This window comes from Helicoverpa armigera, chromosome 3, assembly GCF_030705265.1.
Source record: "Helicoverpa armigera isolate CAAS_96S chromosome 3, ASM3070526v1, whole genome shotgun sequence".
In the NCBI taxonomy this organism is placed as follows: Eukaryota; Metazoa; Arthropoda; class Insecta; order Lepidoptera; family Noctuidae; genus Helicoverpa; species Helicoverpa armigera.
Window position 1 is genome coordinate 6,309,000 of NC_087122.1, and position 15,596 is coordinate 6,324,595.

The 15,596-nt window shown below is 38.0% G+C and overlaps 2 protein-coding genes and 1 non-coding gene across 3 annotated transcripts in view; 1 reads left to right on the top strand and 2 right to left on the bottom strand.

Moving 5' to 3' along the window:
- The window catches only part of LOC110374071 (guanylate kinase), a 124,701-nt gene that overhangs the window by 8,497 nt on the left and 100,608 nt on the right, over positions 1-15,596 (top strand). The window lies entirely within an intron of this gene.
- Positions 723-11,733, bottom strand: LOC110374078 (uncharacterized). Its single transcript, XM_021331650.3, has 6 exons — positions 11,489-11,733; positions 7,434-7,473; positions 6,559-6,962; positions 6,269-6,477; positions 5,995-6,193; positions 723-3,811 (listed from the first exon to the last, which is right to left on the bottom strand). Exons 1-6 carry the CDS (start codon positions 11,526-11,528, stop codon positions 3,600-3,602), a joined length of 1,104 nt encoding a protein of 367 aa, XP_021187325.3. The 5' UTR covers positions 11,529-11,733; the 3' UTR covers positions 723-3,599.
- On the bottom strand, positions 12,046-14,198 carry LOC110374102 (uncharacterized). The gene is made up of 3 exons (XR_010278115.1): positions 14,054-14,198; positions 13,261-13,482; positions 12,046-12,561 (listed from the first exon to the last, which is right to left on the bottom strand). It is a non-coding gene; the product is annotated as an uncharacterized LOC110374102 (transcript).

A 15,596-nucleotide genomic window follows, 5' to 3' on the forward strand; every position in this document is an offset into this window, starting at 1 on the left:
CTGCTACAACACCACATGCAATCGCCCAGCCAGCGAAAAAATTTATGTATGTACTTAGATACCTATTCGCTGCATGTGCTGTTACAGGCAGTTGAAAATGATTTTAATCGCTAAAATTATTGCAATAATGGCTATATATTTTTCACGTAATGGAATGCTGATATCAATGGTTCAGCCACAAGAGATTGCGCAAGAAAATCTTTAAGTATATTATGTATGGTATTTTATTTTCAAAAATCGTAGTGGCCTAGTTGGCAAAGAACTAACCTCTCAAGTACGAGGACGCGGGTTCGATTCCAGGTCAGGCAAGTACCTACTGATGCATCTTTTCTAAGTTTGTATGTTCTTTCTAAGGATATCTTAGACACTAATGACTGTTTTTCGGATGGCACATTAAACTGTAGGTCCCGGCTGTCATTTCACATCCTTGGCAGTCGTTACGGGTAGTCAGAAGCCAGTAAGTCTGACACCAGTCTAACCAAGGGGTATTGGGTTGCCCGGGTAACTCGGTTGAGGGGGTCAGTTAGGGCAGTCGCCCCTTGTAAAGCACTGGTACTCAGCTACATCCTGTTAGACTGGAAGCCGACCCCAACATAGTTGGGAAAAAGACTCGGAGGATGAGGATGATGAGGTAGGTATTTTATTTAAGTAGGTACCTCCTACCTACCTCTACATCTAAGGTTGATAGGTAATATGCCTTAGCACTGAAGAAAAAACACAAGAACAATGGATATGTTTATTGCAATATAAAATACATTTTGTTATGTTAATTGTACTTATTTATCGATATCATGCAGATCATTCTTAAATTAAAGTTTATTTGTTATAGAGACTTATCTTATTACAATACCTATTTATGATCATATCAGTGGAGAGATACCTAATAGTAATTTATTTATATTATTGTTACTTATATTATAGTAATTATAAATATTTTTTGATGAGTTAAACAAGGACATCCAAAAATACTTTGAGCTATGTTATCACCGCAATCAATAAGATCACGCCGCAAATAAGTAATACATCGAAAAAACACTTTTGTATTAGAATTTTCACAGTGAACAGTTAAAAGTATGGCTACACGACTATTTGGTCCGCTTCGACAGACGTACGTCCAAGAGCCGCGCCTAACAAACAACAGTAACTTTAATTTGATGATGATTTATATATTGGATTGTTTGATACATAGCTAAGCTGCGCAAGAGTTCCTTGTCTGCATAGTGACGTGGTTTACATATGGTGTAATAAATGGACATGTGTTTAATTTAATAGAAAAATGTATTATACACACTCATTTTTATTCAAACTTGAATGATCGAGTATTGTCATTCATACGATCTGTGGAGCATAACAGTCCCCATAAATTGTCTAAATCTGCCCAAAACCCAGTGTCCGCAAATTCACGACAGGCAACAACTGAATGACCAGTGCAATTTTCACCGGTATAAAATCTTGCTGGATTTTTCGATCCATACGACGACACTCGCATCTGCCATTCTGTAGGTAGATTAACACATTGTCCTTTCTTCGTATGTATCGTCAAGCTTTCACCCTTGTGATTACGATGCTCAGATAGCTTTATCGACCGATCTTCAGTCGTGAATTCATGTATGAGTTCACGTACAAGTGCAGGTACAACCGCCAAGGTGTTGTATTTTATAGCCACGCTGTCCACCCTGCCGGCATACATCCTCTCAAAGTTTTCGATCGCATTGCCAGAAATACAATCACCACTGCTAGACCCGGATGTTGTACAAAATAAATGATGTCGACCATCTCCGCAAATTTCAGTTTCACAAAAAGGTAATAAATTGTCCATAAAGAGATTTATCTTGTACGGATCTTTCACAATAGAAGTGCTGTGACTAACGGTACCACTTTCGTAATTATAACACTGGCCCTGTTTTATCACGAATGAAATTTTCGTTGAGGGACAATCCGTTGATGTTGCCGTAGCAATCATACAAATAATTCCGATGAAAATTAACTTGTTCTTCATTTTTACAATTACACACAAATGTTCAATCTACGCACACGATATATGTAGGTACTAGGAAGGTCTCGTTACGTCGGGATCCGATAATACAATGAACTGTGCAAGACTCTCTTATCTATTATATATAACTACCGAAACGTATTCGGGTTTCCCGATTCGGGATAATATTATCGTTTGTGTCACATATTAGGGTTATTCATTAACTGCACACAAGAGACCGGACACACGTGTGTCCAGTTGGTGACACTCAAAATAAGTATCACTTATTATTTAGTCATCTGGACACGCCAAGATTTTTATTGCTTGCTACTTGGTGAAACTTAAATTATATCACTTTTATATGTTCACCCACTGGCCACAACAATTTTTTTTTTTGCAAACATAGTGCAGTCAGGTTCAAGATAGCCTCGATTTCATGAAAAGTATTTTTCAAGCTTAAATGCAATGACGTTTTTAGCACTGTTTAATGTATATCCTCTTTTAAACAGTTCTGAAGCTGCTTCTAAGGATCGTAACAATGTGGCCCACATATGCATGTGCATCGACGAGCTGTTATGTTCTTCTATCGGAGCTGTCAGTTCTCAGTGTCGGCAATAATATGAACTACAACTGGATAGACTTTGGATAGAGAGAGAGCGCCACAATACCAACTTCAATTCGTTCATGGTGCGAGACATTCCTCAAGGAAGAGTTTTGGCCGAAGGGTGTCGTCTATCGGAGGTTGGCTACGCGACACCTCGCAGCGTAACACGAACTTCGTGTGCATTAGTTTTAAGTTGTTTATAAAAGATGAGTATTAGTATATGATTTGATGTTATAATATTTATGAATAGTATTTTCTATAGGCATTTGTAGTCTGATTTAAGCAAATAAATAAAAAATAAATAAAACTACCATATGAAGGAAATTCAATCAGCCTTGACCAACTGGACACACTTGTATCCAGTCCCTTATGTCCAGTTGGTGAATAAACCACATATTACGATTATTAACACTGTTCGTCCTGTTGGCAATGATGACAAAATTGTTGCCGTTATCGGTTGATTTTCCCACCACTCAATTGTAGTCACAGGCAGAAGTAATGACTGTTGGACAACTATTTGTTTTTACGGAGACATTATGCAGAGTATGAACCAGCTGATCAACTGGGTGTCTCTGATGCTGATGCAAGGCAAATGTACCTATACAGCACTTTCATTCAGCATTTTCGATCTCGACACAGCAATCAATGGTACGAACTGTTGAGTAAGATTACAAACATCATAGAAAAAGTACCTACCTAAGTAAATAATATTACCTACTAGTAAATATTACTACCTAATTAATACTATTACTATTTTTACTTATACATAATAATCACAATCAAGTGATGCTTCAACTGGTAGCGGAAAATTCAACTATTTTTTATGATTAACCAAACCGCAAGAACTTTCAGAGTGAAACAAGAACATCAAAAAAGCTATGTTATGTTAGAGGTATGTTATTACCGCGATAGATAAGATCACGTCGCATATAGCTTGGATTTTGACTTAGGTAAGTAAAAAATGGAATAACCGTAGTACATAAGAATTTCCCTCTCCCAGTTAAAAGTATGGCTACACGACTATTTGGTCTGCTTCGGCAGACATCCTAGATCGTAAGTCCAAGAGCCGCGCCTACACACGGCCATAGACCGAGAGCTCCATTTCCATCCGCGAGCGCATCTCACTCGGCAGCTGGAGCCTTCGTTGAGCCCCCAGCCGTTTGGTGACGTCACGCCCTTGCAGCTGACTCTCCCGTGCTCGGGGGGAGGCGGGGGGCGACACCACGAGCGAGCTGTGGAGAATACACAGTGATATTTGTAAATAGTGGAAAATCAACAGTAGGTACCAATAAGTCGCATTCCTTTCCTTTCCATTAATACCTAAGTTTAAACAATCGAGTATTTTGGCAAATGCGTACCTCGTAAAATATGAAATCTATAGGAGTTACCGGTATATAAATAGGTATTTATTGTGAAGGTGGTGTAGATATTAAATTAAAAGAACTAATGTAGGTACTAACTACCTAATAAATACGGATATTCAATATAAACTAATACATTTAAAATTATTATATTAGCCTATTACCTATATTTTGTTTGTTGGCAGATATCTAAGGAAAATGTTTATCTAAAATCGAAGTACCTAATTTAATAAACAATAATAATTTTGGTGGGCGTACATACATATTCAATATAGTTTATTAGTAAGCTTTATCATAAGTCTGTATCATAGGGACATTCATAATAATTTATTGTTGCAATGTGTGAAGTAGGCAGCCCCGGATCTTCAATTTTTTTTAGGCGGGGCAAAAACTGAAAAATGCCGCCCCGCATACCTACTTATGTTTATTTTCACCAATGAAAGTCATTTTTTTTGTAGGTAAAGGACTTAAAAAAATGTGTCCAAATCATTGTAGGCTCAAACTGTTGGCCAAGTTATGAAAGTCGAGACAGATGAATGTACACAAAAAGTTAATAAGTTTTAAAAAGCGCTGTAAAGTAACAAGCAGTCTGAAGCGCATTTAACATTGCGCGAGCGAAGCGAGCGCGAAATTTTTTGAGCCTATGACTCAAAATTACCTGATCAAGTACATTGTCAAGTAACGAATTTTTTAAAGATATTTGTTTACTTACAATTTAAACTGGGAATTATGTACAAATAAAAATAATCCGTGATTAGAGCGAATGCCATTTGTGTTCGTTGATTCGGGCGTCAATAAAAATAATAAACCATCAGAAAAGTAGCACACACATTGTCATTTAGCCGCGAGCTTAGCGAGCGAGAATTTTTTCATTTAGTTGGAGGATGTTAAAAGTGAAAAATAATCTAAATGATCAATTAAAAAGTATCGTGATACGATGGAACTTCCTTATCAAACGAATGTAATTTCATCGAAATTTCCTGGAGATGGGGCGTCCCGCGGCGCCCCTGAGACCGAGGCGCCCGGGTTATTCGCACACAGTGCCGGTTTTAACTCTACCAGCGCCCTGGGCGAGACATATATGTAGTTGTCGATTGCGCGAGCGAAGCGAGCGCGAATTTTTTATATTGTTACCAAGTCAAAGCAAAAAATACGTAAAATGTAACCCAATCGTACATAAGTTATTGCTTGTTGGTGAATGCAAAAACACGGGGACATGGCTTCTGATTGCGCGAGCGAAGCGAGCGCGAAATTTTTTGTTATATTTTAGAACTCAAAACAAAATTACTTAAAAGGTAGCCCAAACGTACATAACTCTTTGTTGGTGTTGGCGCCTATGTATTAAAATTTTGGGACTTAAAGTAGTACCGTAAATAAGGAAATTTTTGAGTTTTGGGACATAAAAGTAGTGTTTGTTCGAGAATTTCTCAAATTTAACGCGGAATTTAACACAAATTCGCTTCGGCGCCCCTGAGCCCGTGGCGCCCGTGTTATTCGCACACCCTGCACCAAGGTTAAGACAGCCCTGATGCTATCCATACATTTGGATACAGTTCTTATAAGTTGCGATCTTTGATGAAATATAAAACAAAAATAGGAGGAGGAGAACATTGTGATCAAGGATTGGTTGGGGGCGCCTGGGGCGCCCCCTATATCCGGCGCCCTGGGCCGTCGCCCAACCGCGCCCTACCCTAAAACCGCTACTGTTCGCACAACTGCACCGTAGGTTAAGACGGCCCTGTAGGTAACTATTATGGTAATCTGTGATGTAGGATTTAAAATCAGGCAGCCGCCTGATTTTGCCGCCCCCTGAATTTGCCGCCCGGGGCATGGGTCCCGGCTTGCCCCCCCCTAGATCCGGGGCTGGAAGTAGGTACACGCACGCGTTATGAATCATGGTGATAAAAGAACATTTCAATGTCCCACGGCCTTGTTCTTATGACTATGACTCGATGGCTGTTATAGTTTACCCCTTTGTTTTTAACTCTGGTTGATGCGGCTGTAGCATAATCTTGTTAATTAAACAAAGTGCGCGAAATGATTAATGATTTTACCATTACAAGCAGGCAAGTGTCCCGACCACTTCATGTCGTCACCACATGTCAGTGTTCTTTGTCCTCGCATTTCAGCTTTCGGGTCTCGGCACGTAAAGTTGCAAGCTTTATTTTCAGCATCGCAATGTGGCACTAAATATTTGGGCACGACACAAGTCTGTACCAGGACATGTATCTGCATTTTGCATGTTTGAAGAATCTGGAACGAGCAACATTAGCGTTGAAAGATTGAATGATTTATAACAACGATAAAAACTTATAAAAATAAACTCACTTCGTCTTTATGCATGATTCGACCGACAACCATGTGGGAGCCCTCTTTCAGTAGAGAGCCGAATTTAGGCCCGAACATGTGAACGAAACGTACGTGCCTCGAAGCTTTCCTTCCCGAACATGAGAATATCCGAGGATATTGTAACTTGGCACGATCAGCACCTGGCCTGGTAATCAATGTTCTGTCAGGGGGGCATCGCACGCAGATATCTAAAGAAAAATATTTTCAATGTTTTAGTTGGACGAGACCTTGAAATAAAAAGTAATTAGGTAAAGTGTATTAACAATAACCTTCATCGATGTTGTTAGACTCATTATCTCTCAAACGAATTGGCAGCGATCGTCTGCGGCTTACTTCGCCTGCTCGCACAACTCCACGTCCTATGTAGACGGACGACACTTCATTGTTCAAGTTCTTCCGATTAGTTTCTTTAATATATGCATCAGACTGATAGAAGAGCCGCGGGTCTTCTCTTGGTTGGTATATTTTACCCGTCTTCTCTTCGGTAAGTGATGGGGCATCGTACCGAATGTGCAGCGGCGGCCGTAACTCGGTGAACCGGCTGCTATAATTGTCATAATCATTTCTTCGGTAGTGATCGGTTATTATCGAACGACGACTGTGATAATTTGCTGGTAGGTTGCGATAATTTGTAGGTCGACTGTGAAATCCTTCTTTCGGTAAAAGTTTTATTCTGAAAATAAGAGGATTTATTTCAGTTTCGATGAATGCAATTACCACTTACACGTGAAATTCGAATGAATATAATGCTAATGATAGATGCAAAGAAAAAGTACTTCTTTCGTCAAGGTTTTCACTCTTAATTCTAAATATTTACACCAAGAACCTATTGAGTTTTCTCAACACGAAAACTAGAGCTTGTAATCTGTTTAGGCAGTCAGGTATGCTATGGGAATAGAATTGACGTATGGTTGCTATTTCAGCGAGCCCTAATGTTAGCTTTTGGATACCATATTTATTGAGCATTTATTTATCTATGTTTTGATGTTAAGTGATTTACAACTGCGTTTATTTCCTGGTACGAACTAAAAGGTTACCTTGAAGAGTGTTTTAGATAAAAACAATTTTATTTGAACAGTTTCGAATGTTGATGTAATAAACAATCTTTTACTTAGTGCCAAAAAGTTTACGTCAATTTACGAACCTGTTGATGTCTATGTCCGGCTGGCGGGCTCTCAGTGATCCTAGAAAAAAGTAAATACAATGTTATGGCAATGTATGTTTAATGTTATTCAAACACGTGTAACAACTACTAAAACACACTCAAAGTTCAATACATTGTATACGACGCATTTTACAGTTGCTGTTCTGAAAGTCTAAATATTTTTGAGAGTAGGTAGTGGCTCATACTGTAGGTACGTGATGACTTGATGCACAAATCTATCTAGCTCTAGTCTCTTATAATGTTGTTTTCATTTGGTTATAAACTTCTTTTGTTTTCTATAAACTAACTATGAAATCAATAAGAGATATAAAGTATCTGGCAAAAGTCCCACATTCCAATGCATTTGATACATATTTGATTGTTGTTTAGTATTATGCATGACATGTTGCTGGAATGACTTGCCGCTGGAATGAGCTAGGAATAAACCATTCCATCATTGCTTTCAGACATGTAAGGTGACTTTATCAACCTTTTAAACGTGGCCTGACTTCCCTAACAGTGGAAACGAAACTATATTTTTTCTTACAGCGTATTAGACGCCCAGACAATTTTTATTTCAATAGTTTATGTGATTTTACCATAAAGTGCAACTAGTGTTGAACGTTACCTGCCTATAATTTTACATTTATGGGACTAGGTGAGGCCATTGGTATAATCTGGATTTCTGGATCCACGCGGTATAGCGTACCAGAATGCTCGTGAAGATTTCTTTCGCAAAAATAAGAATTCGGCTAAGGCTAAGGGTAAAGGGAGTCGGGCCGTGGCTGAAACCGCTACAAAATGTTTAACTTATTTATTTGAATAATCTTGCGTTTATATGTGGTCGACTTCAGTTCAGGACAATTACAAACGAATAACCGATGAGAATCTTGATTGACGTCACAAATGTGCATCAGGCTATAAAACAATTTCAAGCATTGACAATATACATTTTGTAAGTGGCCTGAGTGCAATAAATTACGTATTGACCACCCGTACTGCGTTCAAATTACTGACATCAGAATAGAGAGACCGCTATCAATAATGCTACGCTTAATAATTCATCAAAGTCTTGAAGTGTCGAACAATCCTGTTACGGAATTATTGGAACTTACTCAACAATGCAACAGATGTAAATTTTGGTTCGAACTTCACAAAAGACTCGATTCTAGATCTAATCTGATAATTTCGGTAATAACCTCGCCATGCTGCGTTACGGCCATTTTGTATTTACTCTAGAAATATCCCATGACAAAAGCTGCTTTATTTGGAACTGTTGTTTCTTCAAAAAATCTGTTCTTCGGGAATGTGTTGCTGTATAAGAACGTGTAACGACATAAAGAAGAACTTAAAAATACTGAAATACAGTTTTGTGTAGCTCGTGAAAATCCGATTGAGCCAAAAACTGTCGCTTTATGAGCACTCATATAAGCAGTATGCTTGTATTCTCCCATAAGTACCTACCTACTGTAAGTGACGAGCTCTAGTAAATTACTATAACCAGGATTGCCCCTACTAACTATGAGTTTTTTGATGACAATAATGTCACCTGGTCTCTCACAGAGTTTCAGAAGTCCAAGCTCAAGGTTTGCCAAAGAGCAATGGAGCGTAGTATTTTAGGTATCAAGCGGATGGACCGAGTACGCAATACCGTCATACGCTCCAAAACAGGAATCTTCTTCTTCTTAATGTGGGCCAAAAAACAGCAAAATTAAAATGCGACTGGGCTGGGCACACCAGCCGAATGCATCCAGACAGGTGGGCCAATGTTGTTGCTCAGTGGATACCACAGGATGGCCACCGCAAACGTGGTAGGCCCGGGAAGAGGTTGCGTGACGATCTGGACGCCTACAATCCTGACTGGTGGGAGCACTCTAAGGATCGAGAGGTGTGGATACAAAATGGGGAAGCCTTTGCCCAGCAGTGGGACAATAAGGGCTAACAAAAAAAATGTCACCTGCCTACCTATTAGAAAAATGCATTGTTTCACTAGAGGAGCGAATGATGTTCTTGAAAATTTGGCAGGGGTATGAATGCCAAATATTCTTATGCATAATATTACTCTTAATTACAATAGCCACGGCTATAATATTTCAGCCCGTGACATGTTTTGTACGAGACGAGAAGCATTTAGGTACGAGTAGGTCCCTACTACAATAAGACAATGAGTTCTTGGCAATTCAGAATGAATGTTTCTTGGTAGGTACAGTAGCTATAATATTTTGACGTTTTTGGTAGATTTGCTGCAGTTGGCATGCATGTCGAAGAAACTACTAACTTCTCGCATATGGATAAAAATTTGCTATCTATATTAATATGAAACTCTATGGTAACGGGGCGGACGAAATCAAGTACACATAGACTACTGTTGCAAATTATTTTATTACATTAAAAGTGTGATTTCTAATAGCGAATTAATAGACTATTACCATAAATAATTGAATAACCACATACCTACCTCCTAATATGCAAATAAGAGGCTGGCAATGTTAGTACCACAACATAAGTATTAGGAAGTTATTGAGATATTGAAATAATTACAGACGCAGTTGCATGCAAATAACTAGCTAAATATTCCTATAGTACATTTCATTAGACATTAAATCGTCATATAAATGCTTATGATGTTTCACCTCTCTTTGAAATGATGTCATGTATAAATAATAGTTGATGATCTAAAAGTATGATTCTATTAAAGTTGTTTGTTCTGCACTTTGTATTAATTGATCGTAGATAAACAACAGTGTCAACTTGTATCGTGTCCTTATACAATTTTAAGTTAGCTACTTATAAAAAACGTTCAGCAGTACTTAAAGAATCTACAAGTCATCGAATTAGGCTGCATTTTTTGTATCGTATTTACATTTGGAAGTACTCGCTGTTTCTTATGTCACTGCTCTTTGATGACTCAATTAAGGATGAGTTCTGAGATCTATTTGCACTACTGTTTTACTAGTCCGTATTTTGGACCTGATCTTTATGAACCATGCGTGTCACTTTAGTGAAAGCTTTGTACCTACTTAATGTTTTTATAAACAGTCCCGATTTGTTCGCTTTGTTTGTTAGATAAGATATTTGGTATTATACTTTGATGAACGTGTTTAGTTAGTTTCCGTATTATTTTTATATCTTGCTATCTAGAAGTTGTTGTTTACCGAGAAGGGCTATTTATATGCTTTCCAGGTTTTTATCCGGGTGCGCGAAGAAGGATGATATTATAAGGCGCTGCTACTTTAATTAAGTACGTAACATACATGGTAAGTATCTGCTTGCAGCTGAATAGTGTGCACTTCGCATTTGCCTTATTTTGCCAAAGTACACAAAAAATGTTTGTCAATGACATTATGCACATAATGTCGACCTACATTACAATCTGCCGTGATAAATGAGTACGCTTCTAAATGAATCCGTTTCTCCCTGAACTTGACCAGAAGAGACAGATGATGTTATCTCATATGAAATGTTGTCTAGACATTATTATTTTGTAGTAGCAAGAATTCGGCCGTTTTATTATTTCTTAGAAGAAAAAGCATTTAAACCTGTTTTCGAAAAAATACTTCAGTAATTTTTCATGATAAATATGACCGTTTATTCGATATATTTGGTGACGCATTAAATGATATATACTCTGAGGCTCTGATATATTTATGTTCATGACTACTGTTTATAAACAAAGAGATGCATTGTGCTCATCAAATATAGATCTTTTAACAATTTATTAATGCAACAAACACCGTATTTTGGCCTTTAAGAACTTGACGTTTGTTATTGAGACGGAGTCTTATTTTTATTAATGTTTGTTTTGATTAATACAGTTAGATATAATTAGCATCAAAGTACCTAACGGCAACCGGGACTTCCCTATTATAATGAGTGGGTGATAATGTGACTGTGAATTGATTAGTAGGTAAATGAATTTCGGGTTGTCCTAAAAAATGTTATTGATAAAGAAATATTATAATGTTGTGCAATAACTTGTCTATCTCATCCCAAAGAAAACTAGAGGTATTTTCTTTTATTTTGTAATATTTTGTCTATTAAAATGTAAAACTTACCAATAATATTAAAAATTAGAAGAATAAACACAACTGACATCTTGAGGCAAACATTCGTATTAAAGAGTAGAAAATCACTTAATTGAAAAAAAAGTCACAGGAACGCGGTTGTTCTGAAGTCACTGAAACTGTCGGCGTACGTCGTAGTTCAAACCCGACAAAGGCAAGTGTTCGCGAAAAGCGCGCGAAAACCACTAGTGTCGGAAGCTCAGCGTGGTGCGAAGACGTGGGAGGAATGAGACGCATGCCAGAATAGCATTAGAAGTTTATAAACAGGTTTCTAAGTACCTACATCATATATCATTATATTCTGCATACTCGTGAATTGATACCAATGTCACTGATACTTTTATTCAGAAACCACCAATTACCCGTAAATTAGCATCTACCATTTATTAGCATCTGAAAATGTTATAATTGCACTGATTTAACAATTATCGCCGTTGAAAAAGTTAGATCCTATTTATGAAGTACCTACCTACCTAATAGAGAACATAAAAATATGAGAACAAAAAATGGTTATGATTTAGAACAAAAATAAAAATAAAAACTCGAAATGCTATGTATCTCATTTATTTTGGACAACACAGTTTACGATTCACAAGTACGACATCAGGACTGCACTTCCACGAACTTACGAAAAACATTGAGTATTCCTTGAATTTGAAGCTTTCGGGAGAGCTTTAAATCAAGGACTTGGAAACGATTATTTTTGCAAGGTCTAGGTTGCAAAAAAGTAACACTCTAAGGCATTAAAACAAGGTCTTCCAATAATGCGAGGCCTCCTTGCTCCCGAATTTTGTTTGGAGAACCTCTGACTGCTAATCCAACAGTTGCTTGTTTTAAAAACCTTCGAGGTTGATTTATCATTTAGATATTAGACGTGTTTGTTGCAAGTGTGGTAGCAGCAGGGATGGTAGGGCGGGTTGGGGCAGGTGAAGGCCTGGCAGGGCGGCACCACGGGGCAGCACTCGCCGGGGTACCAGACAGTGCGCGCGTACCGGCCGCTCGGCCTCGTGCACGCACCGTGGTTGAAGCAGTGAGCCTTGCAAGGGTAGTCGTAACAGCAAGGCCTGGGAAAAACAGAGACCAAATAATGGATCGCAATCTCACCTCAACCATCAATGATTCTTTCAAACTTTTGACAGACGAATTTAGTCTGGTGGTAGAGTTTGGACACATGATACTAAGGCAGAAGCATTTTGTTGAAATTTTACATGTGCAACAGTGCTTGCTCGGTATTGGTCGCAGTTTTCCACAACAGATTCGTCTATCTATCTATACTATTTCTGCCCTTACACAAGTATCGTCTCAATCCAAGCGAAGTAATTAATCAATTTAAACCAAATATTTACATACACCAAGCATAATAGAACATTATCATACGTGTTCGTAGCAATCAGTTTTATTTTAACCCATTCATCATGTCTAAATAACAAACAACCTATTTAACTAATCTTAAACGGGCTATAACAATATTGCTGTATGTACCTAGTACTGAATGTTCTTAACGACCCGTTTTAAGATTTTACAGGCCTGTTAATCCATGACGGTCTATTTAAGAGTTTCTATGGGTTAACTGGCTCACCTTTACCTGAATGACTGTGTTCAATTCAGAGTTTAGTTAGCCGAGTTTGTAAAAATGGCATAGGTTACCATATTTTGTACGAAAAACAAAGTTCGTAAAAGTGATAATAATTTCGGCAGGTTGTAAATGGAAATTGAACAGATAAAGAAGAGCCTGAAAAAAAAAAGTAAGTATCGTATTTTACCTCTCACATGGTGCGTTGCTAGGACATCCCCAGTAGTAGCAGGCGCACTCTCGCTGGAAGGGCTGTGGTCTGGGCTGGCCGCACCGTGGCCTCTTGTAGTAGATGCTGTACTCTCCGCGAACACAGCCGTACCTCGGAGGAGCACGGCAGCATTCGAACCCGCGGGGCAACACTGACATACTTGTGAACCGTAACCCTGTCTACTTTGCTTTGATAGATTATCTGCCAATAAAGGTCTCTTGTTAGTAAGCTAAAAAAAGTAAATTTTTTATAAGTACCGTAAGTACTACCATAATGAACTTTCTTACCAAATGATATAATATTTGAATTTGCGAAGAAACATGAAATATGAAAAATTAAATACGGTCAGTAGTTTCAGCGTACTGATATCTAGATAGGACACATCTACACAGATAAGTGTTTTAACAAACGTACTGTTACGCAGAAGTATACTTATCTGTCTGTATCTGGGTAACTATATTGAGAAACAGAAACGGATTGCAGTGGCGCCATTTATAAGATGACGTCATTGATAGATCTGCTGTGGGGTATTGTGGTTAAGGACAATGTCGGCTCAGGCTATGTTCAAATCTTTAATTCTGTACTATTATAAAGCTTTGTTTATTTGCAGGAACACGCTAACGCGCTCAAGTAAATAGATTTGAAAAAAAACTGTGTTAGATAGCCCATTTTTCGGGAAAGGCACCCGCGGGTCGCTGGAGAAACTCCTGACTGAAACTAGTACCTAATGCAGTTCTAAATACATACCCATAAATAAGTAGCAAATACTTACTGATAGTTTTTTGTGGTTTATTGTTATAAAATTTTCCAATTTTTTGAAGGTTTCGTTATTTTTATAATTTTTAGTAATTTAGATGATTTTCATAGAAATGATGTTATGACATTAATGAATGTCATAGTGGTTCGAATGCAGAACATATTGTTCTCTGTAACTTATTCATATTTTGTGCCAGTCAGTCATATTATCACTGAATAGCGAAAAAAGTAGGTATCTTAGCTTAGTCATCTACACTAGCTCCTGTCGATGATGAGGCCTCTCTAGCCAGACGGGAACTCTGGCGGTCCAGGAGTTCACTGCCCACTCCGTTTATCCCGCTCTTGGAAAGTCTCCCTCCTGGACACGATCTCCCGAGAAGAGTTTGGCAGTCCCTAAACAGACTCGAACGCAGGTCGGCCGAAGCAAAAACAATAAATAGGTCCAGGTGGGGTTTCACGGGCGGGGCGGACCTTGGGTGCGAGTGCGGGGCTGCTATGCAGACCATGTCCCACCTCATCGCATGCCCACTGTGCCCTGAAACTTGAAGAATCTATACTAGCCTTCTACAAGACGCAACCCGAAACTCAGGTTTCAAGGATTTATCTCGCTAGCTATGAATTACTACGGCACCGTAGTTGAAACACAACATAATTTGACTCATCTCTAAGTACTAATATTATAAAGCTGCACAGTTTGTTTATCTTAGGGACTACTGGTCCGATTTGAAAAATTATTTCAGTGTTAGATAGCCTATTTATTTGGGAAGGTTAGGTATAGCGTTAGTTTTTATATGGTTCGGAATGCAGATGAAACCACTGGTAGAATCTAGTATATAATAACTAAACGACTTCGCAAAAAAAGTAGGAGGTTTTCACTTCGTCGGGATCTTTCTTATTTTTAATGGATGTTCGCCGATTATTCAAAGACTCCTGGGCCGAGGTCTCTTTTTTGTTCAATAGAGTATAAGGTAAACGCGGGTGAAGTCGTCATGCCCCAATAGTCGTCAATTAATCTTAAAACTTTTATTATTATTTTCTACTGAACTTAAAATGGGCCGGTTTATATATCAACATATTCTTGATAATATATTGCACAATTGAAATAACAATACGGGGTTTTAACAGTCACGGCTTCTAAGATATGTTATTTGAAACGTGTGTGCCCTAACAAAATCCTTTTTTCGTGAAGTTCAGCTGTCAAAAGTGAAACTCACCACGTGGTTTTGTTTTTTGATTTACATAACTCCAGTGGGGTCTGTGGTATGTTTCTTTGTTTAATTAGATGGTTAAGTTTATTTGCTAGCGATGTAATATGCAATTTGGAATACTTTTAACATAGAAGATATATTTTTTTAATGTGACATCTATTGGTACTTCAAAACTCCCATTTGACCCAAAACCCGTCAATTTTACAATTATTATGACGACTTCTGGGACATTCTCAAAAGTTGCACCTAAATTCGTCATGATGAGGATATTTTGTGTTTTACAGTACAAAATGCGAATAAATAGCTAATATCGGGACTTTTACAAAATTGATAACTGTCTAGAATAAACAT

What these genes read in the sequence shown, in the direction of transcription:
- LOC110374078 (XM_021331650.3), bottom strand. Translation starts at nt 11,528, where the DNA reads ATGTCAGTTGTGTTTATTCTTCTAATTTTTAATATTATTG. An exon ending in CCGGACATAGACATCAACAG is followed by an intron (nt 6,963 to 7,433) that starts GTTCGTAAATTG and finishes TCTTATTTTCAG; the next exon opens with AATAAAACTTTTACCGAAAG. An exon ending in ACACTTGCCTGCTTGTAATG is followed by an intron (nt 3,812 to 5,994) that starts GTAAAATCATTA and finishes TATTCTCCACAG; the next exon opens with CTCGCTCGTGGTGTCGCCCC.